The sequence below is a fragment of the Sodiomyces alcalophilus genome, assembly GCF_042370955.1.
Source record: "Sodiomyces alcalophilus JCM 7366 unplaced genomic scaffold ACRALscaffold_1, whole genome shotgun sequence".
In the NCBI taxonomy this organism is placed as follows: Eukaryota; Fungi; Ascomycota; class Sordariomycetes; order Glomerellales; family Plectosphaerellaceae; genus Sodiomyces; species Sodiomyces alcalophilus.
Genome location: NW_027263532.1, coordinates 7,434,141 through 7,460,917, shown reverse-complemented (window position 1 = coordinate 7,460,917; position 26,777 = coordinate 7,434,141). Strand labels below are relative to the sequence as shown.

Below are 26,777 nucleotides of genomic sequence, written 5' to 3'. Positions count from 1 at the left end.
TGGCCTAAAAGAATAGCTCGTTCTTCTATTCTTTTAATTTTATTATTTTTATAAAAGGTAAAAGGTCCGTTATCGTATTCAGAGACCCGGCAACCTAGCTTAGATAATATCTTAACCAGGTAATTATACCAGAGTCTAGGACTTTATTTCAACCCGTGTAAAGCTTTATTAAGCTTATAGAGAGTTATATTATTATTTTCTGAACCGTCTTCTTTCTCGAAGTCTATAGATTGTATAGCGTATATCAGGGTATCTATATCGGTATAAACGAACGCGTTTTTAACGTCGAACTGCCTGAATTTCTAGCCGTGTAATACGCCTAGTATTAAAGCTACTTTATAGCTTTCTAGCTGGCAGGTAGTTAAAAAGGTTTCTAGATAATTAAGACCTAGAACCTGATTAAACCCCTGAATAACTAACCGAGCTTTATATTAAATAACTTTACTAGAGCTATTATATTTGATTCTAAAGACTCAACGACCTCCTAGTACGTGGTAGTCTTCTTTTATTTTAGGGAAACACTGCGGAGCCCGTATATTTTAATATCGAGCCCGTAAAAGTGGAGTCATAACTCCATATATTCTCTTGCTCATATAAGACCCATTTTTCTATGATAAAGCGAGGTCTTGGCGGGCCGAGGTATATATAGTTATATCGTATTAATTCCGCCTACTTCGCCTTGCTGCCTACCTACGTAGGTAGGCTTTATTACTCTTCTTTAATCTTTAACCACCAGTATCCTACTTCTTATTATCGATTATCACCACTATCGCGATAGAACGCCCGTACGGCCCGCCCCCGCCGATTAGCCCGACCTACGATTCGGTAGTTAAGGCTTAGAGGGCTATCCAGGAACACGCCTTCTTAAATAGCTACTCTCTTATTATTAAAAAGCAATATCCGGCCGTCTTTATAGGTAAGAAAGCGACTCGTATCACGTTTCGCTATAGGAAGGGATATTCTAAAGCAGCTCGAGTCTCCTAAGCCTATGAATCTAAGCGCAGGAAGATATTAACGCAGATAACGAACTACCCTTTTCGGATTAATATTAAGGAATAACACGATAGGAAATAGATCGTGGATTTAGTTCGTGGTCGCGGTAACGATATAGCCTCTTCCTATAACCACGAATAGGCTAAGGCTTCCTCTTTTCTAGCGTTTCGAACCTCCTAGCTATCTATATTTAAGGATAAGGTCGTTAATATATAGAATACTAGTATTCGGCCTTAATAGATTATAACGAGGCTCCGAAACCCTAGAGATCCGGAATAAGCAGCTCTTTAGGTTATATATACGGATATTATAAACTTACTTACTAAATATCATAAGAACGAGTATACTAGCCGATCCCTATTATAATAGCTTTACGAGGTACTCTTTACTCCTCTATATATCTAAAACTTAGCTAACGCCTAGTAATTTAGTAGTAACTTAATAATAAAGCAAATTACTTTTACTAAGACCTTTAAGATAACCTAGGCCGTATTAAGTGCCTCTTTATTACGCCATAATCTTCTATCTAGCTGCTACGTTAAGCGCCCGATCACCTCCTTTTTAACTATACCTATAGAACTAACCGCTTTAATATACTATTACTTAGTATCTATAATATTACGCCCTTCCGTAAGGCGTTCTAAGTTACCTGCGCCTTCCTAAACAGGGAGAAAATAAGTTAATATAGCTAGGCGTTAAACTGCCTATTCTAGTTCCTAGGTATATCTTGCCCTCTGCCACGCTATATTATTATGGATTATGAACTTACCTTAATTAGAGCGCTTAAAAGCAATCTAAAATTAAGGTTAATCGACTTTATTTTATACCGCTAGTATATTAACGCTAATATCCTCGCCAAAATAAAGAGCTTTTTTCTAGTAGTAACACGAATAGCCGATAGTCGTGTTAAGAGATACCCTTAGTTCCGTGCCTTCCTTAAGGCTTAGAATGCCTTAATTAATAGCGGTACGGAGGACGTATTTAATTAGTAACTTAAGGAGTTCTAGTAGGATAGCGTATACCTAGTAAACGCTATTAGATATACTATAAATACCTGGATCACGCTATAGAAAGAGAGGTTTATTCTTTACTAGCTAAATAAGGTCCCTTACTTTAGGTATTTAACTATATCTATTATAAAGTCCTCCTACGCGAGTCTTAAGACCTTCCTATACTCTTCGACTAGCGATTTAGCGATAGTGTTTCGTAAACTAAAGCTATAGTAAAGAAATTAAGAGGAGGAGATTATGCTTAAGAGGAATAAGCGAAGTAATAGAGTGGTGTTTACTATATAAGGCTTTCTCTTTAGCCTTATTCGCTATTAACTTATTCTATAGGCACTTTAGATTCTATAAACTAGCGAAATCCCTTTTTTACCTAGAGAGTATCAGGGTTATTAATAGCCTTAACGTTAATAGCCTTAGCGTTAGCAGCCGGCTATAGGCGACTGCCCACTATACCCTATTCTACGGACCCACGGTCTGCCTTATCACTACGTGCTTACCCGCTATATACGCGATAACAAGCCTCTTAAGTTACGGTCTTTTAATGCCTATTAGTAATAGGATCGAGACCGACTTAACGCGTAGGATCGCGATAACCTTAATAGGCTGGATCGCTATAAGGCTAGTACTATAGGCGAAGGTACTCCTCCTACCTTATCTCCCTAGGTGCCCTTAGATCCTATGCTTGTTCGTGGAAAAGGCCGCCCTAGAGGCGCCCTATAGATATTAAGTTCGAGTCACGCTAGGGGCTATAGGAGGAATAGTACACGGAGACTTGCTTCGGGCTTCGAGATTACCTAGAATAAAGAACGGAACGAAGTAATTACTGCTCCTCTATTTATAGCACCTCCCGCCCTGCTTACGGTAGATATATATAAGTCTAGAACCGCGGCTCCGCGTAGGAGTTATCGGGTTTACGAATATATTAAGGAATAAGAAGCAGAGGAGCCTGTTAGGGCCCTACTAGAGTATCCAGATATAGCTATATCTGCCCGTTTTAAGGGTCCGATTAATAAGCGATTAAGGCGGCTTAAGGTGGAGGCGATAGAAGCTGCTTAAGATAATCGAGACCTGGATAAAATGGATACGCTGGCTATATAACCTAGGTATCTACGAATACACTGGTAGTAATTAACTTAATTAAGTTAGTAAATTAATACGATATAACTATATATACCTCGGCCCGCTAAGACCTCGCTTTATTATAAAGAAATGGGTCTTATGTAAGTAAGAGAATATATAGAGTCATGACTCCACTTTTACGGGCTTGATATTAACATATACGGGCTCAGCAGTGCTTCCCTTATTTTATTATAATTATTAGGCGTATTCTTTATACTTATCAAGTCCCAGGTCTTTCTCCTTTTAAGTTCTAATATTTCTGCTACTATTACGTCTATCTATTTATCTTTATCTACGCAGTTTATAGCCTGTTTATAGGTAGCTGGTTCGTTAATCGAATTCATAGTTAAAAGAAATAGGGAATTTTCTTGAAACTATAGGTTTCTAAGTATAGTATCTTTTATATAATATAGTAAGGAGTACGTTTATTCCGACTAGGGCATTTGTTTATTCCGACTAGGGCACCATTTTTACAGCCGGTGCCAGCCGCCCCCACTATCACAAACTTTCCATTTATGTGTAGCATCAATTGGTTCAATTACTTCGTAAGTTGTATCGATCGGATCGTCTTTTTGCCTTTGGATACGATTATCTTTTTGCCTTTGGATACGATTATCTTTTTGCCTTTGGATACGATTATCTTTTTGCCTTTGGATACGATTATCTTTTTGCCTTTGGATACTGTCTTTGTGCCTTTGGATACGATCGTTAATTGACTATATCGAGCTCTTCCTGTAACTCAATTACGTGCCCCGTCCCAGTTCTTCTTGCAGCCTGCGGATGGCCTCATCCGTTCCCGACCAAGATCCAGGCGGGACTGGGTTCCCTCCCATAGAATTTGGGTTGGATTGACCCCGGCCCCTACCTCCACGCTGTCCACGGCCCCGACCCCGACCACGACCACGACCTATACGTTATCGCGGGCCTATTCGTTACCGTGCGTAAGAAGCAAGAACTAGGCAAAAGCGCTATTTTGACGTTACTGGCGTTGAAGATAGATGGATAATTGTGAAGGTGGAAAAGGCGATATCGTGGTTGTGTGGTGTCGTAGATATAAAATGAGCTGCCTGCCTACGAAGTACGTAATTGATGGAAGGTTTGTGATAGTGGGCGGCTGGCACCGGCTGCAAAAATGGTGCCCTAGTCGGAATAAACAAATGCCCCAGTCGGAATAAACGTACTCTATAGTAAGTGCGCACTATTATTATAGGATATTAAATCCTTATAGTCCGGTTTTAATAGTTCTAAAGGTATTTGGACTTCTAGCCTGGTACTTTAGCTACTATTATTATTAGCCGGGCTTTGGTTAATATTATTATTATTATTATTATTATTATTATTATTAGCTAGAGCTTTATAGCCCGCTGCCCGTAGATGAAGACTCTTACCTCTATTATTATTATTATTCTCTTCTTCAGGTTAAATAGACTTAACAGAATGTTTCGAAACGCGCGAAGGAATATTTTATGAAAATTAACTGGTATTTTCACTAAAAGTGATTCCTCTATTATACTTAACGGGTTAATAAGGCCCGCGGTTAGAAACCTGATTATATGCCTGAGTATTAATATAAGAAGGGAGGTTATTATTCTTATTTTTAGGCGTATAGTTATTATTATAATTATCTAAAAAAGAGTGAAGAAACTGATTTTCTAAGACATAAACGTCTCGAAACTAACCAGTCTTTCTAGTTACTGGGTTATAAACCTTATGGTTATAGTCGTTAAAAGCTATTAAAGCACCTCGTAGTGCTCTTATATCTAGTTTCTTTACAGTCGGGTCGTTGGTTTTATAATAAATAATAGAACCCTAAACCTGTATATTATTAATATTAGGTTTCTGACCTTATAAAAGCTTATAGGGACTTATATAATCAAGAGCTGAATCGGGTAATCCGTTATATATATAAACAGCTAAGAGAATAGCTTCACGCTAAAGGTATCAAGGTATCCCTGAGTGGAAAAGAAGAGCTCGAACCTTTTCTATTATAGTTCTTATAACTCTTTTAATAGAGCCTTGAGTTTTATAAGTATACGGTGGCTTTATATTATGCTTTATACCTTTAAAGGGGTGTTGAAAAGAGGCGTTATTAAATTCTTTTCCACCGTCCATATCTACTTCTTTAATAAAGAGGTGACATTTATTATTATTATTATTTTCTACCTAAGCTTTCTACTCTTTTATAGCTATTATAACCGTCGTTTTAGACTTATCTAAGAACAGTTATGCTCACAGAAACCGGGTGGAACGGTCTAGTATAAATAAAATCCAATGCTTTTTATTATAAGAAAGAGGTTCGATCGGTCCGTAAAGATCTATATATACCTTTTGTAAATAGGAAAAGTGTTTGTATTTATTAACCGAATCTTTATTTATAAGTATAATAGACTTACTTCTCTTATAGACATTATAGCTCTGTATTTTAGTTAACTCTTTATTAGTTATATTATAATCCTTTTAAAGAGTCTTAGTATAGCGACTTTTTAAGGTAACAGGGTTAATATAACCTATTCTGTTATGCCATAGCGTTATGTTATTAGTTATAGAGGTAGTTCTTTAACGGTTATTACGGTCTCTTTGTTTATAAAGCTCTTCTTGTCACGGGTTGACCCCTCGAAAGTGTAGTTCCGGCACAAGGCCGGAACCGCCAATTAGCACGTAGATCCGACGCTCGGACCTTACGCTGCCCTTACCGCGGAATCGTATAAACCTAGTAAATCCTGTACCTCTCTATAGACCTTTTCCTTTCCTTTTCCTTAATTCTAGCTAATATAATTATTCGGCCTTACTTAATACGATTAACCTATAACTAGCCGCTTATATAGCTAGAATTTAGCGAACCCTATACGCTATATTAGTATAGAGTTAGATACGAACGCGCCGTTAGGCGGCGGCGGTCCTATAAACCCCGCTAAGCTAGCTAAGTGGATAGATAGAAGGATCACCGAAGCTATTAATATAACGCTTAGTCCCTTATAGGAACAGATAGCTTAATAATAAGAGCTACTCTAACGACTCGCGAACGGCCTCGCGAATATTTAGGCCTTATAATAACCTACCCCTAACCTCGCGCCCCCCTTAGAGGGAGCCCCTATAAACACGCTTACCGAGTCGGTGGTAGGTCCCCCGACCCCGGTAACCTCTGCTCCCCCCTAGATTATAGTCCTATAGGAACTAAGCGAACTATACCCGCTACGCACTAAGCCCCTACTATACCCCGCGAAGTTTAGTAGGAGACGAATAGAGTATACTACCTAGTGATAGTAGATACGCGATAAGCTCCTACTAGATAAGCACTTATTTAATAACTAAGCCGAAATATAGTACTATATTAACTTATACTTAGAAGGTAGTGCCTAGTAAGTAGTATTAGCCTTTTATACCGCTAGGGGGCCGGGAGGTACCCGCGACCTAGAGTCGTTCCTTACCTACCTAGACCGTATATATAAGAACCAGAATAAATAGCCTCGCGCGGCCCTCGCGCTATATTCTCTTAGATAACGTAAGGAGTAAACCTTTTTATAGTTCCTATTAAAATTCGAAAAACAGATCGCTTAAGTAGGCGGTAACGAGTAGGTAAACTTAGCGAAGATCACTTTCCTAGAGGGAGCCCTAAGCTAAAAGCTACGTAGCGCCTTAGTTACCGCGAAGTTACCCTATAACTATATAAGCTAGGTTATCGAGGTCTAGAGTATCACCTAGAAGCTAGAAGGTCTACGCCTAACTAACCGGAATATGTATATACCGAACCGAACCCGGAACTAAGAGACCGACGCTAATAAGGATATTACGATAAGCGGGATTAATTAGGTCCGGCCTAATACGACTATAAGCCGACCTCGCGATAACCGGGAGTGCTAGGGTTATAGGAAGAAAGGATATATCCGTATAAACTATAAATCCCGGGATAAGGGCTTAAAGGCTAAGGGCGCCCGCGTAGTAAAGGTCTAGGCCGAAGATAACGATATCGCTATAAGTTTAGACGGTTCGGATAATAAAAAGTCAGGAAAAGAATAGCTTTAACACGAAAACGGGTATTAAAGCCGATAACCGCCCTACGGCAGGAGTAGGAGGCGTTTAAATACCTAGCTAGCGGCGACTTAGCCCTAATATTAACGCGAGTAAATAGAAGATATATATATACTCTTATAAATACGGGTTATAACTACTATACTACCGTGAATAAACGCTTTACCTAAAGACTTTAGTTATTATTAGTTAATAAGAAGAAACGACTACTAAAAGGATTCTTAGATACGTCTAAGCCGGCTATTAGCGCCGGGATTACCGTGTTTAAGCTCGAGATTAGTGGCTATATATAACGAGTCTTCGCCTATATAGTAGAAGGACTAGACTAGGATATATTCCTAGGAAAACCATAGCTAGAGTATAATAATATTATATATTACGCGAAGAATCATAGGTTATACTATAGGGTTACTAATATTAATCTACGACTTATAGGCGAAGAAGAACTAGCTAACGTGCGAGCTATCCGTAAGGTAAGGCTAGTCTTAGGATCGGTATTCGCGGCCACGATACGACGGATAAAAAGGGGATTAAAGGGAAAAGAAAGAGACGAGTTCGATGCCTTTATCCGGGCTGTTAGTATATAGGATATCGATAAGGCCCTCTATAAAAAAGAACCTATAGACCCTTAGGACTATGTCCCTACGAATATACTATAAGAGTTCGGCGACCTCTTTACGCCTAATAAGGCTAACGACTTACCCCCTTACTAACCGGGTATCGACCACGAAATCACCCTAAAATAAGGTCCTGATAGGCTTAAGCCGACCTTACCGTGGGGGCCCCTTTATAGTATATTAAGGGAAAAGTTATTAGTACTCCGGAAGACGCTTAACGACCTAATAGATAAGGGATTTATACGGGCTAGTAGCTCGGCGGCTACCGCGCTAGTCTTATTCGTGAAGAAGCTAGGGGGCGGGCTACGCTTTTACTACGATTATAGAGCCCTAAACGCGATTACCTAGTAAGATCGCTACCCCCTTCCCCTAATCACCGAGACCCTATATAACCTGGCTAGCGCTAAGTGGTTTACGAAGCTCGATATAGTCGCCGCCTTCTATAAGATCCGTATAGCCCCTGGGTATAAGAGCAAAATAGCCTTTAGAATACGCTTCGGTCTCTTCGAGTAGCTAGTATACCCTTTCGGACTAAGCGGCGTACCCGCCACCTATTAACGCTATATTAACTAGACCTTATAAGAGTTCCTCGACGACTTTATTACCGTATATATCGACGATATCCTAATCTACTCTAGCGGATCTTATAAGGACTATAAAGTAAAGGTCCGGCTAGTATTACGCCGGCTCGCGGATACCGGCCTAAACCTAGACCCGGCTAAGTATAAGTTTAGCGTGATAATAGTAAAATACCTAGGCTTTATTATTATAGTAGATAAAGGGGTGTCTTATAACCCCGAGAAGTTAAAGGCTATCCGTGACTAGGAGGCCCCTACCTTAGTAAAGGGAGTACGAAGTTTCTTAGGATTCGCGAACTACTACCGGATATTTATCTACGACTTTATAGGTATTATAGCCCCCCTCTTAGCGCTAATAAAGAAGGATCGGCTCTTTAGGTAGGGGACCGAAGAAGACGCCGTATTTAAGGAGCTAAAACGACTTTCCTAGATAGAACCCGTTTTATAGTTATAGAACCTAGACCGTAAGATTATATTAAAGACCGACTATTCGGGCTACGCCTTAGGTAGTATCCTATCCTAGGTGGACGAGATAGGATATCGCTATATAGTCGCGTATTACTTATATAAGCTTACCCCGGCTAAGTATAATTACCTTATTTATAATAAGGAGATATTAGTAATTATAAGCTATATACTCGCCTAGAAGGCAGAACTAACTAGCTACGAATAACTTATAATATTATCGGACTATAAGGCCCTTAAGTACTTTATAACTAAACGGTCCCTTACTAAAAGGCAAAGCCGCTAGGCCGGCGAATTAGCTTAGTTTAACTTTATACTAAAGTACCGGTAAGGTACTAAGAACTTCGCGGCGGATATACTCTCCTATCGCGAATAGGACGCCCCGAAGGATAGCTTAGATAACCGGGAATAAGGATAAGTAATATAATTAATACCCGACTCCGCGATCCTAAGAACGATCCCCGGACCGATAATACGGAAAACGTCTATTAAGCGTGTATTTAAAGTAAATAAAGACCTTTAACGACTTTAGGATAAGACTATAGTAACCGACCCCTAGTACTAAGGGGTCCTTGCCGCGATTACTATAAAAGCTCGTAGCTTTAACCTATCCCTTAGACTACGACTATAAATCGCGGAATATTCCCTTAACCCTATAGGATACGTGACCTTCCGGGATTATCTCTAGGTTCTAAGCTCCGGGGAAGACTCACCGTTAAGGGGACGCTTAGTATAGGCGATCCACGACTCTATTATCGGCGGCTACCCGGGTAAGGAGAATATAATCGCTATAATAGCCCGATAATTCTTTTAGCCCGGTATAAATAAGGATATACGGAAGTTTATACGTAACTATAATCCGTATAACGGGAGTAACTAATAACGGAATATAAAGCACGGACTATTAAAACCACTGCCTATACTAGAGCGAATCTATAGCTACCTCGCGATAAACTTTAAAACGGACTTACTACCTACTAGCGAGGGTAAGGCGCGGTTCCTATAGGTAATTATAGACCGGCTAATAAAGTTAGTAACGTTAAAAGCGATAGAAATAATAAAAGCGGAGGCCTATACCGAACGCTTCCTAAACTATTACTTCCGGTTCCACGGTATACCCCTCTTAATCGTTAGCGACTAAGGCTTAAACTAGACCGGGAGGTTTTAGCGATACTTTTATAAACTCGTAAGGATTAAGTAGCGACTTAGTATAGCCTACCACCCTTAACCGATAAGGGACCCGAGAGACTAAACTAAGATATCTAGGCCTACCTTTATACCTTTATATACTACTCCTAGGACGATTAGGGTCGCCTATTACCCGCCGCGTAGTTATCGCTTAATAATAGGAAAAGCTTAATAACCTAGCTAAGTCCTTTTTTCCTAGAACACGGGTTCTATATCGACCCTATCTAAATCCACGACCCTATACCCGCGTATCTAAATAAAGCCGCTGCTTATAATCTACTAAGTCGCTTATAAGGAGCCGTGGAGTTCGTATAGGTAGCTATAGCCTCGAAGTAACTATAAGATAAGGAGTCCGCGAATAAACGGTAACTCCTAGCTAAACGCTTCGAGGTAGGGGACCTCGCCTAGCTTTCTATAGCTAACTACTCTACGCCTAGGCCTTCGAAAAAGCTAAGCTAGCTATATTAGAAGTATAGAGTAATAAAAGTAATTAACTCCTATATCGTTAAGTTAAATATACCCTTAGGAATATATCCCCGCTTCTATATCGATATCCTAAAGCGAGCTAGCCGCGACCCCCTCCCTAAGTAAGTCGTAACCGACCCCTAGCCTAAACCGATCCGGGACGCCCTCCACGGCAATAAAGAATAGGAGGTAAAAAGCATTTTATATATATAGAATAAACGGTAAGGTCGTAGCGTATAACGCGAGGTATTAGTACGCTAAGCAGGATACGCGGAACCTATTTAGGAACTATTAGACGCCGTAAAGGATACTATAGCGTTAAACGCTTTAAAAGCGGAATATGGCCCCGTAGATAAGAATAACGGGCCTTTATAAGACTATACTATAAGGGATACGCGTAGATAAAAGGACCCGGGTATGAAGGGAGAATAACCTTTAGTCGTGAGTTAATTAAAGGGGGGGAATTTACTAGCCCCCCTACTAGTTCCTAAGGAAGCAGATAGTGCCTCCGTAAAGGACTTTAGTCGGCGGTATTATTACTTAAGCCGCCTTTATTATAATTACGGCTATTACTAGTAATAGGGTTATTACCCCCCTAAAGAGCGGTAAGAATACCCTTTAGGAGGCGCGTTATCGCGGCGCCCTAGTCGCGAACCTCCTAGCGGAGGGCCTTTACCTCGTGGCGGAGACCCTCGCTATCCTTAATAGGGGCGGGGGCGGGGGCGGCGTTAATAATAGTAGCGGCGGCGGCGGAGGGCTTCTTAAATAGCGAGGCGTAATAATCGCTATAAGCTAACTTAAAGGCTTCGCGGAGCTAGACTAGAGTTAGTAACGACCTTAAAAAAGATATAGAAACACTTATATTATCGTTATCTAGATTATCGTGTATAGCGTGACCCGCCTCGGCTATAGGGCGGATAAACGGGACGGCGGCGGGAGGGAGCTAAGAAGGTTAGTCGCGATTATTTAGCTTATAGATTATAAGGGACTTATTAGGCGGTATATATAAGATCCTATAGCGTATTTATAGCACTTAGGGTTTTTACGCGCTATACCGGGCCCGGATTAATTATAACACGTTTAGTTAAATTTTATTTTAATACCTATAATATAATCGGCGTAGGGGCGGTAAAAGCCGTTATAATAATAACTAGGAGGGTAGGCCGGGCCGCGCTATTACTTATTAGGCGTGGCAGGCTACCGCAGAGTTAGCAGGACCCTTATAGCGAAGTATAGACTCTTATCGTATACCTCTTTATTACCGGGACGCTTACTGGTATTCGCTATCTTAGCGATAGCCTCTTTAGCCACTTCCTTAATAAAGGGGGAGGGGGGGGCGGTAAAGGGAGAAGGGGCGGCGATATCGTTAACGGCTAGGGCCTTTTTAATAGTGCTTTTATAGGTATAATAAGCGCTATAACGGGGGGCGGATATCTAGATACACTCCGTTAGCCGCGACCTAACCGGATCGGTATAAGGACTTATTAAGAGACTTATAATAGTTAATTAAATAATCGGAAGATAGAAAATTATTAGATTAATAAAAAAAAAACTATAAGGATAGAGCGACTATACTAAGAGTTAGCGAGGAATAATATAGCCCTTAGTATAGAATAGGCGATAAAGCTTACTACTAAAACGATATTATAGGCTTATAGGAAGAAGAATTAATTATAAATAAAAAACCGGGTAAAGCTATACTTATACTATAATATTAGACTATAGAATATAATAAAAGCCTATAGAGCTGTTTATTATAATAGTTCGCGAATAAAGAAGAAGGAGTAACCGGGCGTTTTTAATATAAAGAGTAAGCGCTTAGCGTGACGTGGAATACTAGCGACTTAGGAGCGAAGTCGCCGCGAATATCGCGCGACTCGAATATATCCGATATAAGGGAGGATACACGCCTCCCCCGTAACGCGTTTAGGCAAAAACAGATTCGGCGCTTAGTTATTACGGCCCTAGAGGGGGGAGGAGGGGGGTAATATCACGGGTTAACCCCTTAAAAGTATAGTTCCGGTATAAGGCCAGAACCGCTAATTAGCACGCAGATCCGACGCTTAGACCTCGCGCTGCCCTTACTGCGGAATCGTATAAACCTAGTAAATCCTGCACCTCTTTATAGACCTTTTCCTTTCCTTTTCCTTAATTCTAGCTAATATAATTATTCGGCCTTACTTAGTGCGATCAACCTATAACCAGCCGCTTACACTTCTTAAGGTTTTATTATTATATTATTACTTAGTTTAGGTTTAACTAACCCCTTTCTTTGTTTATTTAGTTTCTTTAAAACCCTGTTCTTTGAACCTTTGAAACCTCTTTATTCTAGTTGAGTCCTAAGACTGTTCTTTAGGTAAAATACCTCTTTATAATAGTTTCTTTGTGTTTTTTTTTAGTATTTATTATATTTATTTTCTAAGACTTAACCCCCCTATACGATAGTGCCCGTGCTATAGCCTAGTATAGCCCGTTATAAAGCAAAGCCGTTATATAAAGAAAGAGGGGCTCTTTATTATTAAATAATAAGAGCTTTTTGTTTCTAGTAAGACCGCGAGGTTCACTATTAAGACGAGAGAGACGGATATATTCGTGCCTATTTCCGGTATATAAAGACACTCTTTTAATGCCAGAAGCTTTCTAGTGTCTCTGAATCTTATTATGCAGTCTACTTCACCTTATATCTTTATTTCTTTTGCTTGACCCTAACGAACGGTTCTTTCTTTTATATTATAAGTAGAAAAGAGTCTTTTATTTGTTATTATATACGCTATAGCCCCGCTGTTAATATAGAAATTCAGATCTAATTTGATACTGTTTTGTACTTGTATTTTATGAATTTTTTCTACTAACCAATTAATATTAAGGTTAGTATTATTATTGTTATCTTTGTTATTAATTCTAGAACTGCGTTGTGGCTTCCGGACTGAAATCTCTTTGCCAGTCGCTTGTTAAGCTATTTTTAAGCAGCAGAAGTATATTTTTCATTATTTATTTAAGTCAGAATTAACTGAGTTACTTAACGATTTGTTTTTATAATTTTTATTCATTTTCCTTTATTCCTTTTTCTTTATGACGTTATCGATAAAGGATAGAAATAAAGAATACTAAGCTAAAGGTCTGATTCTGATAAGCCTAGCTTTAAAAGGTGGGTCTAAAAGTGGGTCTAAGCGGTAAAGCTATTTATAGATCTCGTAGCGCGAAGAACAGCGATGCTCGTATAAAGCGAATAATAGGATTTCCACGGGCAGACTTTTTACTAAAAGCTTATATACCACGTTAAGATATCCTGTTATTATAGGCAGCGCGGTAGGTCAAGTGGCTTAATTATTATAGCTATCATTCGTGGATACATAATAGCTCTTATACTTAATTCACGTATTCGTTATTTTTCTTCTTTTTTTAAAAGTTCTTCGTAAAATAAAGGAATAGTATATCCGATTATAATAAAGAGTCTTATTCTGATCGTGTGTTTCTTCCGGAACAGGAATAAAGAGCTTACTTAGCATGGCTCTTGGCGACCGTATTAGGAAGAATAAAGAGCTTTAAACCGTGATATCGGTATAAACGGTTCGAATCGATTAGCTATCTTCGGGAGATAAAGGGACTTCGTATAGTCGGAGATAAGGATCTATAACCGGGGGAGGATAAAGGGATAGCCTAAAAAGGCAGGTGGGCTGAAAAGGCAGGAGTCTTTTATAACGAGATAATCGTAGACCTATCGGTATATAGTCGGACCGATGACCGCGCACGGATTACCGATCCGAACCTATCTCTATGCGTACGTTAAGGGATCAGTTTAATCCCTTAAGTTAAAGTCTTGGTTTAAAGTTAGCGCTTAGTTAACGAATATACTACGATTACTCTACGATACTAAGCTATTAAGCGTTTTCTATAATATCTTTTCCTTAACTAAAGTCTATAGACTTTCCTTTCGTTATAATTCTTTAACTTCCACACCTTTAAGGTAGTTAGGCCGAAGCTACTACTAAGAAGGACTTAAGGAACGAGCGTCCCCCCGGGGGGAGCTAGTAAAGCGGATACCGGGTAGCCGCCCGCTATACTAAAGTTAATAACGATAATGGCCGAATAAGGACCGTCGGATAAAAACGAGGGGTTAACGGATATACCGGTTACGCTTAGTCCTAAGGATAGTGGTTCGTAGATCGATTAGCGATCCGTCGCTAGCCCCTTAATATCGACGTAAAAGGCGTTAATTATAATATTTTCGTAGTATCTTTAGTAACAGAGCGAGATTAATCGAGTAATTATAAAGAAGCTTGCCGAATAACCGGCGCCCCGGCGCGATTACGAAAAACCGCTGGTATATAATTATAAGCTAATTAGAGAGCTATCTATAGTTATAGAAATCGACGATTAGTTAGTAGCGATTAAAGCTAGGAATCAGTTTAGACCTAGTGCCTTAATACTATAGCAGATCGAATAGGCTTTAACGAAGCTTGAATATACCTTCTAGACGTCCTAGAGGCACTATACCCGGAAAATCACTAACCCGAATTAGAATAACTTTGAGGCGTTTATTCGGCGAGAGCACCTATCCCGGGATATATAACGGTACTATTACTGTAAGGAACTTCGTAAGTTACGAATAACTAGCGATATAACGCCGATAAAGCTATTTAAACGGTAGGATAACCTGTATAGGCTATTAGGCTAGGAGATAAGCGGAAGCGAAGAGCGTGCCTATAACTATTTTAGTCGGTTACCCCTATATATTAAGGATAAGATATAAGAGCGGAAAACCGAATTAGACGAGGCGGTAACGCTAGCTTAAGAGGCGTAGCTATTCTAGGACACGAGCCCTATTAAGAAGGCGAGTAGTAAGCGATCGGATACTAGTCGTAAAAGGACCCTATCGAACTTCTAGTGTTCGGACGGTCGCTTAAGCCGGGTAAGCACCCCGGCGATTAGTCGGTATACGCCCGCCGAGCCAGGTAAGACGGACTCGAAGGGGGCGCCCCTAACGGGTTAAAAGGTATTAGGCTCGGGCCTAAAGCCTTTATAAGCGTAGCCTAGCACGCGGGCCTTTATAGGCGAGTGCTATAACTACGGTAAAAAGGGCTACCGTTCTAAGGACTATTATAGTAATAAGGAGCGACGGATAACCGATAATAAGGCGGTAAAGGCTCGCGACCGCGTTCGTAATATACACGCTATATATAATAACCTTAATAACGATATTCGGGTTAGAGAACTCTATTTATCGGGAAACGAGTCGGCGTAGGTAATAAGGGGGCCGGACCTATACCTAATAACCGGCCGGCGATCGTAGTTAGTAAGGTGGCGAGGGCTATAGCGATAATAATCCGTTACGGAAAGGAAATCGAGTTTAGCGTGGATTTAGATACCTATACCTAGGTAGATATTATTAGCCCGGCGTTAGTAAAACGCTTAGGGTTAAAACCGCTCTTAGAGGGTGAGACTCCGGAGATTAAAGGCTTTAACGGTAGCCCGGTAAGGGTTCGCGGAGCGTACGGCTTAGCTTTCTATCTACTAGACGTAGAGGGGCGGCCACGCCTATTAAAAAGGGTCTTCCTATATACGGATCGACCTAAAGGTACCGTATAATTACTGCTTTAGAATAATAGCATAGGTTAGGAAGGTATTATAATTAATACGGCTCGCCGAATATTTATCTACGGGCCGATCTTAATTATAGACCTCGAGCTATAGGCTCGCGAGGTTATCGAAAAGTAAGCGAAGGCGTACGTTATATATATCGCTGCCGCTATTACTATCGTACTAGGGATACCGGATATAACTATTCCGTCTATAGATAACGGTAAGGTGATATACGGACTAGTTATCGAACTGCCGCCGGAAATCGCTAACTATTAGGACGTGTTTTTAGAGCAGGCTACGAAAAAGCCACCCTTACTAAAAGACGCCGAATACACGATCGACTTATAGGACGGGAAGGAACCGCTATTCGGGCCGTTATATCCCTTATCTCGAGCCTAGCTAGAGGAGCTAAAAAAGTATATCGCCGAAGGGATAGTAAGCGGTCGTATCTAATAGTCGATAAGCCCTATAGGCTTACTAGTATTATTTATACCTAAGAAGGATAGTAGCTTACGACTCTATATCGATTATTAAGGGTTAAACGCTATAACGATTAAGAATAAGTACCCTCTGCCCCTGGTCGGCGAGCTATTAGATAGGCTCGCCGGGGTAAAGTACTTTTCTAAGGTGGATATCCGAGATACTTATTATAGGATCCGGATTAAGAAGGAGGACCGTTAAAAGACGGCGTTTAGAACGCGATACGGCTATTATAAGTATACGGTTATACTATTCGGGCTAATAAATACTCCGGCTACTTTCTAGGTATATATTTACTAAGCACTCGCCGGTTTACTAGATATATATTATATCGCTTACCTAGATAATATCCTTATATATTCTATATTAAGGGAATAGTATATAAAGGACCTAAAGAAGGTCCTGGATCGGCTTTATAGGGCCTAGCTATACGCGAAGCTATCGAAGTACGAATTTTATTATAACCGAGTAGACTTCTTAGGGTTTATAGTAACCCGTAAAGGTATTATAATAGATCCGGAACGTGTATATACGGTCGCTAAGTAGCCGGCGCCCGAGTTATTCCGGGATATCTAAGTCTTCCTGGGTTTTACTAACTTCTATAAAAGGTTTATTAAGGGGTACTCCTAGGTTATAACGCCGTTAACTACGCTACTAAAGGGTAGTTAAGCGGGTAAAAAAAAAGGACCTTTTAAGTTTCTGGATAACGCTAAGCGGGCGTTTAAACTACTAAAGGTCGCCTTCGGGTCGGCGACTATTCTATAATACTAGAATCTAGTACTAGATATAAGGGTTAAGACGGACGCCTTGAATAAGGCTATTTCCGGGATGCTAAGTTAGAAGTATAAGACTAGATAGCGACCGGTCGCCTATTTCTCGCGGAAGCTTTCCGAAATAAAGTAACGATAGGGTATAGGATAGTAGGAGCTATTAGCTATAGTAAAGAGCCTTAAGTATTAGCGCTATTATCTTAAAGGCACGGGGTAGGCGTTTACTATACTAACAGACTATTAGGCGCTTAAGGGCGTGTTAAACGCGCCGGCGCGGGACCTTCGCGGAAGGCTTACTAGGTAGGTATACCGATTATTATTATTCGACTTCGAGGTTTAATACTATCCGGGTAAAACTAACCCGGTAAACGGCCTATTAAGATAACCGGATTATATAGTAGACGAAACGCTATACGATAACGTGCTTCCTATCTTATCGTAAAGATTACGACTAGTTAGCGACCTCCTAATAAGCGTTCGTTAACGGATCGCGAGTATCTATCTTACCTTAACGAGTAACGCGGTAAAGATCGTATATATTTAAGCCGCTCGGGTAACGCTACCCGAATATAGGCTTAATAAACGTAAACAGGCATAGACTCTATAAGAGGGGGCCCTGCCTAGCTTAAGAGAATACGAGGACGGAAAAGGGCTATAACCCCTACGTCCTATTAATAGTACCCGGCGTGTTATTATCGTTACTATTACCCGCTCCTAAACACAAGACGTGGGGTATAGGGCGACTACCTAGTAAAGGGTCGCTAATAAGATATCGCTAATACCCGAGGCTAATAAGGCTAGGGTTACTATAATACCGGATTAGTATATCCTATCTTCTATAGCTAGAGAGCTAGCTAGGAATAAAACGGCAGGTTAGCGTATTATTAGCGAGGAACTAAAACATCTAGTTAAAGGGCTATAGACTACTAACTCGGATTATATATCCTTAGTTAAGAATATTCGTTAAGGGACCGGAAAGAGAGCAGGGTACTCTTTTAGAGATAAGGACGTACTACTATTTAGGGGACGGTTAGTACTACCTATATAGGGCGCCCTAAGAGCGGAGGTCCTACGATAGCATTATAATAACCCCTAAGCCGGGTATATAGGAGCGAATAAGACGCTTAAGCTGATTTTAAGAAAGTTCTACTAGGTGGACTTAGCGGCGGATATTCGCGATTATATCGCCGTATATTCGGCGTGTTAAGGGGTATAGGTGCCACGATATAAGCCGTACGGTTAGCTATAGACGCTGCCGTTACCTTTATATCCGTTCTAAGAGATTAGTATAGATTTTATTACGGGTCTACTACCTATAAAAGGGGCCGACGGGTAAATATATAACGCTATTTTAGTAGTTATTAACCGGTATATAAAGTATACCCTGTTTATTCTTATGCGGAAGGACTTAATAGCACCCTAGCTAGCGGCGTTACTATATAGGGAGGTTAAGTGCCGATTCGGTAGCCCGGAGGGTATAATAATGGATTAAGATAAGCTGTTTACTAGTTAGTTTTAAATAGAGTTTTACTATAAGCGGGCGAATACTCGGCGACTATCCACTATATACTACCCGTAAACGGATAGTTAGACGGAACGAATATATTAGTTCTTAATTAAGTACCTATAAACGATCCCCGGCGATACGATAATATAATAGCCTATTTAGTTATTAGAAGCAGGTTTCGCCTATAATAATAACGAGTATTCCTCGCTTAGTATTTCGCTATATAAAGCGTTATATAGGTACTATCCACGTATAGTAGAGTATATTCGTCCTAGGGACGATACCCGGGTATAAGGCGTTCGAGAATATATTAAAAAGTTAGTAGAGGTTCGGCGGAAGGTCCGTGATTATTAGGCGCGTGCCACGGAATACTAGGCCTAGTATTATAATAAGCGCTACTAACCGTAATAGTATAAGGTAGGCGACGTTATTAGACTATTTATAAGGAACTTCCGATTCCGGTAAGGGTTAAAGCTAGCACCACGATATATTCGGGTATAAGTAACTAAGAGGATCGGCGAATAGGCGTATAGAGTTCGCCTTCCTGTATAGTATACGAGGATACACGATATATTCCCGGTATCCTTATTAGAACCGTGGAAAGACCGAGTAGCTATAAAGCTATCGGCGAAGGATCTCCTGCTTCTAGAGGAGGAATAAGACGAATAGGAGGTAGAAGATATCGTTAGTTATAAAGAAGAATAAGGGAAAACGTTCTATCTTATAAAGTAGGCAGGCTGGCCGGTAAAGTATAATACCTAGGAACTAAAGGACTACCTAGAAAACGCTCTAGGGATCCGGAAAAGGTACTAGAAGCATAAAAAGTATATATATAAAAAGTGGGATAACTATAAGAGGGTATAAGGCGCCGAAGGGTTATCGGATATAAAAATAAGAACTTAATTACAGGTTATAATAACCTTTTCCTTATAATAATAAAATAAATAAGGTTAAACCCCGATTAGTCCTAAATCCTAAAACTATTAGTATAAAGTTTAACGCTATTATAGGCGATCGATACCGGTAAAGGCTCGGCGGGTAAAAGAAAAGAAATTAATCGTTAAAACTATAGAAGTCGGTCTCTGCGCCTAAGGTGGCGCCGGATAAATAACGATAGCGGTTAGAACGGAAGGGTCCGGGGACCGCTTCCTCCTTATCGTTATTATTAGTGGCGGGTAAGGAGACGGGAGTATATCGACGAGGAGGATAAGGGGACTTAGGCGCCGGCTCGGCGGCAGGAAGCTAGCTAATAGAGGGACTAGCCCGGGGTATATAACTACGGCGAGGAGTCGCTATACGGCTAGTAAAATAATAACCGAGGAGCGGGCGGCGAGGCTTATTAATAGCCGCTAATAGAGCGGCGAGACTAGGTAAGGTTAGGAAGGCCTCGAGGCCTTCCTAATTATCCTTATCGGGGTAGGGGCGGCGATATATCGCCTAGAGGTCGGCGAGATAACGCCGGAAAGAATTAATATCCCGTAGATTATCCTTGTAGGGGGGGCGAATCTAGTCTAGGAGGACCGTAGCGTTGTTATTAGTAACGCGGCTAAGTTAGTATATAAACTAAAGCGTTATAACCGAACGGAGGGAGGTAACCTTATCTAAAAGAAGCTACTAATTCTGCTAATAATTAGTATATAGTCGCTAACCGATCGATAAAAAAACTTATAGCTTTGATAGGAAGCTCGTGATCGCCCCGTAGGATAACCGCCCGGAACCACTTATAGGTATTAGCGATATAAGCATGGGCATGTTAACGCTAAATCGGCGTTAGATCGTCGTTTTTATTAAGTATACGCTTACTATAATTCTAAAGCAGCTAAGCTACGCCTATTAAAAACTCCGGACTCTAACCTAATTTTTTTTAGTATAAGGATAAGAAAACGCCGAAAGACCGTTAAATATACGGCGGTGTATTATTACTAGTCACGAGCATAGGTAACGTAACGACTAGCGCCCACGCGACTAGTAGATTTATTAAGGCACTTAACCTCGATATGGCTGCCTAAATAAGTAATATAGCGCTAATAAGGCGCCTTATCGGCGATAACGCCGAACTATCCTTAAGCTTCGTTAAACGATCTTTTGCTTATAGCGATAACCACCTATAAAGAAATATCGGATATAGCGACGGTAAGCGATCGACGAATTAAGAGGAAATTAATAGATAATAGAAAATATCGCTAAACGATCGGCGGTTATAATAAGGGAAAGATAGTTATAGGAGGAAAATCAAATACTATAAGGAAAATTACGTGACGAGACTATATAATCATCGCTAAACGGTTACTTAAGGCTAGGTATAATATCCGCGAAAGGTTAGATAACTATAGGCAATAATAATAAGTATCGCGGAGTTTCTATAGTAATATTCGGATAAATTATAAGGTATATAGTCGGCGATAGAACGCCGAAAAGGTAAATAAAGGAGCGGCCACTCTTGTCTTTTCCTATAGGTTTTTAATAAGGGCTCGTATAGAACTAAATAGAGAGAGATAATTAATCGCGATAAACGCGTAATTAAAGGCATCACGATAATATAAGTCTATAGGACCGGACTTATTAGGAGGGGGGGTAGTATAACGAGATAATCGTAAACCTATCGGTATATAGTCGGACCGATGACCGCGCGCGGACCACCGATCCGAACCTATCTCTATGCGTACGTTAAGGGATTAGTTTAATCCCTTAAGTTAAAGTCTTGGTTTAAAGTCAGCGCTTGGTTAACGAATATACTGCGATCACTCTGCGATACTAAGCTATCGAGCCTTTTCTGTGATATCTTTTTCTTAACTAAAGTCTACGGACTTTCCTTTCGTTATATCTTTTTGGTATTTCAAGTAGAATAATAGGGTAGAAAAGAGTGGATTTCCTTCTTTGCTAACCCGGGCTGATAACCTTTTAATGAATTAAGCTCCGAGTAGTAGGCTGTACGCGCGAAAGAGAGGAAAATGAAGTAAATAGCTATTTAATTCGTAGATCCGTAGGATTACTGCTTATTACGCGAGCTTAAAGCTGCGTATAATAATATTGATATTATGTGTAGAGAGCTGACTTCTGGGATTTCTTCCTGGATCCGGGGCTGGCAAAAGACCCTGAAAGATTGGGCGGCGACTGTTACGTCAATAGCCTACGCGACGGTTATTACGCCACGTTATTAGCTTAAGTAATAACCAAGATATCGTATTTACGATACCTAGTGTATTTATATAATATATATCATAAGCCAAGTATATATACACCCATAATACGTATAGTATTATAGTATAGGTTAAGCTGGTTATAAAGTAGACATCTAGTTATATAGCTATAACTATATACTATTTATTTTGACCTAGATATTATACTTATGATTATTATGATTATTACTTATTATCAGTATAATATCAATAACCTTAACGCCTACGCCTCCACCGTAGCCGGCAAGACCTTTAAAATGCTTATAGCTAATACTGCCTACGTCGATCTAGAGACCCGCTAACTTAATGCCGTTAATACGTTTATAAACGCCCGCCTTAACGAAGAGGTCTATATTAGAGACCCCACGGGATAGAATATTCTATAGGCCGCCTCTGCCGCTAATATTACTAACGAGGCTGGATTAGAACCGTTTTTAAGCCTCCCACGCCCCTCGAATCGTAGGATTAACCGGCTACGCCGGGCCCTGTAGAGCCTGCGCCGTTCCCCCAAGCTATAGTATCAGGAGCTGTCTTCTGTTTTAGGTAAGTATAGTCTCACGTAGTTAAAGGAGGACGATTACGTCTTCCGAAGTAATAAGTTACTTATATTCTTCTACATTAATGATATAGTTTTACTATATCGAAAAGAGTATATTAACGCCGCCGAAGATCTAATTAAGCAGCTATAGGAACGCTTCTAGATCCGGGACCTAGGTCCGATTAAGTAGTTCCTTAGTATCCGGGTTATAAGGGATCGTGAATGCCAAAGACTATGGTTATTACTTAATAACTATATTAACGAAAAGATAAAGGCGTTAAATATCGTGACTAGTAGATGGGTCACCACGCCCCTAGCCTTTCCTGATACCTTTAAGCCGAACGGCTCGTAGGCGTTAAAAGACTCTATCCACCTATATCTTTAAAAGGTCGGATCGATTAATTACGCCGCCTATTAAACGAGGCCGGATATCGTAAAGGCTGCTCCTAGACTAGCCGAATTCGGCACTATAAGCGGCTAGTCACGAGTTGTTTATAAGGTAAGGCCGAATAATTGAATTATCTAAAGCTGAGCAGAAAAGGGGGAAAAGGAGAAATCTCTGTAGGCGCTTACGACCTAAATATAATATCGCGGCGACCTACTAGAAATACGATATGATTAGTCGGAAGATCCGGTGCTTTAACGGATTAGTTCCACGGGGTTAACCCGTAATATTACCCCTATCCTCCCCTCGGTAAGCTATCGACTTTCGGAATAGGTTAGTAAAATATCGTTCTTTAATTAGATAGCGCCTCTTTATTAATTAAATAACGGCCTCTAGTAGCTCTTTTATCCTAAATAACCCTTTTATTTATTAAAAAGCACTTAAGGCGAGCCTTCTTTATAGTTATACGAGTAATTAACGTCCTATATAAGGATATTATTATTATTCGTAGGCGGGACACAGGGTTATTCCTTTTATATAAGGAACTCTTATACCATACCTTCCCTAAGTATATAAGTTACTTATACCGATAATACTAACTTCGCCGCTACCTTTATAGTTCTATTTTTCCTTCTGTTCTTTAATAATATATATTACTATCTATAATACGTTTTTTATCGCCTATAACTCCTTCGCACGCCGTTTTATTATTCTAACCTCTTATCTCTCTCTAGAAGATATTTAAGCTTTTCGGATTATGTCCGGCCCCTAAGGTACGTCTTCTTATCCTTCCTATAAGCCCCGTGTAACGTTTACTAACTTATATATATAATATAGGGGGCTAATAATAATAATAATAATAATACCAATAAGGAGGCACCTACTCCCGCCCCGGCTAGTAAGGAGATTACTACTCCTACCTCAGCTATAGACCGCCACGCCTAGCTAGCCCTAGCCGCTAAGGGTAAGGGTAAGCGTTCCGCGGGCGATACTTCTATAGTGGTTAAGAGCCCTATAAAGCGCGCTTATAGAATAAAATATCCTCCTAAAGGGATCCGTGGGGTCTTCTGCTATACTTATATACAAGCGGTTATTAACGGCTAGGATATGTAGCGCTATTATAACTAATCGGGACCTAAAGCGAGGATAGCTAATCCTAAATACTATAACTACTTAAAGGGCGGTTATAAATACCTTCCTCCTCCGCCTAGGATAGCTAATCTATTAATAGTAATCCTAGAGGCGGTAAAAGTAGTTAACGATAAGCCCTTTTATAGCCCTAAGGCGATAAAGGCGCTCGCGGCGGCTTATTCGGCCTTTTAAAAGGCGTTAGGGGTCTTAAAAAAGGCTTTTAGTATTTTATAGGAGGATAAGTTTATCTTAATACCCGTTAACCTAGGAGCCGGTAAGCCTCGCTTATCGGAATATATCACCGCCTCCCTCCCCTATAGGGACTCGTATATCGTGGTAAGTAAACCTATACTTATTACGGCGCCTCCTATTATCGTTATGCCTATCCCTAATATAATAATTACCTTTACGGGGTAGGAGGCCTATACTAGTTTAACCGGTTTATATAGGTGGTTAAAAACGTTATAGGGGTTATAACTATTAAGGTAAAGGATATTAAGTCCTTTACGGGAAAAATGAAGGATAGGTAGGCTAAGGTCGCGCCGTTAGCGCCGTCTCCTATTATCTCTAAAACCGATAATAGTCACGAGGACGGTTATAATAATATTAACCTTAACGCCTAAACCCGGTAACTATGGATAGGGCTTATCCGTCCTAACTTAATTAATATAAGCGGCTTTATTACCCTTTTAACCTTTATTTAACCTTTACTGCCTTTTCTATAACTCTTTTTCTTTTCGTAACGCTTATAGGGTCTATTATTAGATTTAATCGGGCTATACTTCTCTTCGTAGCGATCCAGGGCGCTTAGTTTTTATAGGGACTCCGCCGGTTCCTAGGATATCTAGGCGTACCCTTCCTACTTTACTAACGCTTCTCTTATTACGCATTTACCCACCTTCCTATTCCTAGCGTATAGGATCTCTTTTACTATCTACTCGTCTTCTTCTAAGCTATCACGAATCGGGCTAGGTTAGGGGTTATATAGATCTTAACTAGGGAGCGGGTCCTTGTTTACGCGTCGTAGGAGATCTACGTAGAACCTCGGGTATATATTTAAAGGTATATCTAATTCTACTATATACGGGTTAATAACCTTAGTTACTTTATACTTCTAATATATCTAGCTTAATTTACTCGATAGTTACGGAGTAGAGTAGTTTATAAGCAAGAGCTATATAAGGTCGCCTTCTCGGAACTATTTAGCGGGGATATACTGCTTATTCGTAAATTTATTTTATTATAGTTATATAGCTATTATCACGGCGTAGCGGAACTCCGTAGCTTCTTAAAAATCACGGAGTAGGTTATAGGCTATAAACTCCTAAGCGTCGCTGCTTAGCTTTTTATGGATCTAGATCGGGTTAATATAATATCCGTGTTCTAGGAAGAACGGGCTTATCTTTATAGTTAAGCTCTCCCAGTTAGTTAACGTTAGTTCGGCTATAGGTAGTAGCTTATCCTAATCGTCCTTGGCGTAATAAATAAAAGCTCAGGGATATACTTATACCTCTTAATTCGCTTGCTTAGGAACGCCGTTAGTTTAAAGGTAGTAGGCTATACTTAATCGTTATTTAATCCTAGCTAATTTATAAAAGTATCGCTAAAAGCGATTTATTTAATTAGACCTTTTATCGCTTATAATTAAATAATGTATATTATAGAAGCGAAAATAATAGTATAGGAACTGTTTAGCGTAGGCTTTTACTTTTATAAAGTCTATCGCTTCGAGGGTAATAGCCTTCATTACCTAATCGGTTATGGCCTATAGGTGCCTATACTTCTTCTCTCTAGCGGGTAGTCGATCTGTTATAAAGTTTATTAATAGGTCGCTCCTTATTTATTCGGGGATCGGAGATACTTTTAAGAGTCCTTATTTAGCGTTCCTTTATGCCTAACCCTAGTTATAAACGTTATAGTTCCGTATAAACCTGCGTATATCTTTATTTATCCCCTGCTAAAAGAAGCGTTTCACTATAAAAGCAGTTATATTCTCTTACCCTAGGTGGCCTCTAATTATAGAGTCGTGTATACACTAGATTACTTATATTCGTAGCGTGCTCCTTTTTTAGGCTCCTAGTACCTATAGGCGGTCTTGGAATATTAATAGCCTTTATAAGGTGATCCCGTATTCGGTAATCTAAGCCTGGAGACCTAATAAGGGGGAAAACTATTAATCGCCTCCGGATACGGCTTAGGTAGCTAGGCGGTACTATTTATCCTCTTTTACTATAGTATCCTAAAGCCTTTATAGCTTATTATCGGCTTAAATACTTATAGGTTCTTATAAAGGAGGTGGATCGTTATAGGGATTAAAGTGTTTAGGATTAACTATATATACTAAGCCTATTCCTATTTATCTAAGAAGTCCTTTAGGTTATGTTATTCTCTTCGCGAGAGAGTATTAGTAATATAATTATCGGTACCCTTACGGTATTCTAATATAAAATCGAATTAAACTAGCTTACCGGCTTATCGGCTTTATCTTTTATTAAGTATCTTCTTTATTATAAAGTGTTCTAGAGCCTTATAGTCGGATAAGATCGTAAAGCGACCGTAACTTAGGAGCTCGGCTCTTTAGTATATTATATAGCTTATAATCGCTAATATCTTCTTATTATAAATAGGGTAATTATACTCGGCTCTTATAAGTTATCGCGAGTAATAGGCGACTATATAATAACGTCCCTATTCGTTTTCTTAAGTTAAGGCGCCTCCTAATACGCATCCCGAGTAGTCAGTT

The 26,777-nt window shown here is 39.9% G+C and overlaps 1 protein-coding gene across 1 annotated transcript; it reads left to right on the top strand.

Moving 5' to 3' along the window:
* Positions 1–3,634: 3,634 nt before the first annotated feature.
* ACRALDRAFT_204831 (uncharacterized protein) lies at positions 3,635–13,416 on the top strand (the record flags this gene model as incomplete). Its single annotated transcript, XM_071021547.1, has 5 exons — positions 3,635–3,664; positions 3,881–3,993; positions 4,073–4,133; positions 4,227–4,254; positions 13,406–13,416. The coding sequence occupies 5 exons, from the start codon at positions 3,635–3,637 to the stop codon at positions 13,414–13,416; spliced, it is 243 nt and encodes an 80-aa protein (XP_070880225.1).
* Positions 13,417–26,777: the final 13,361 nt, after the last annotated feature.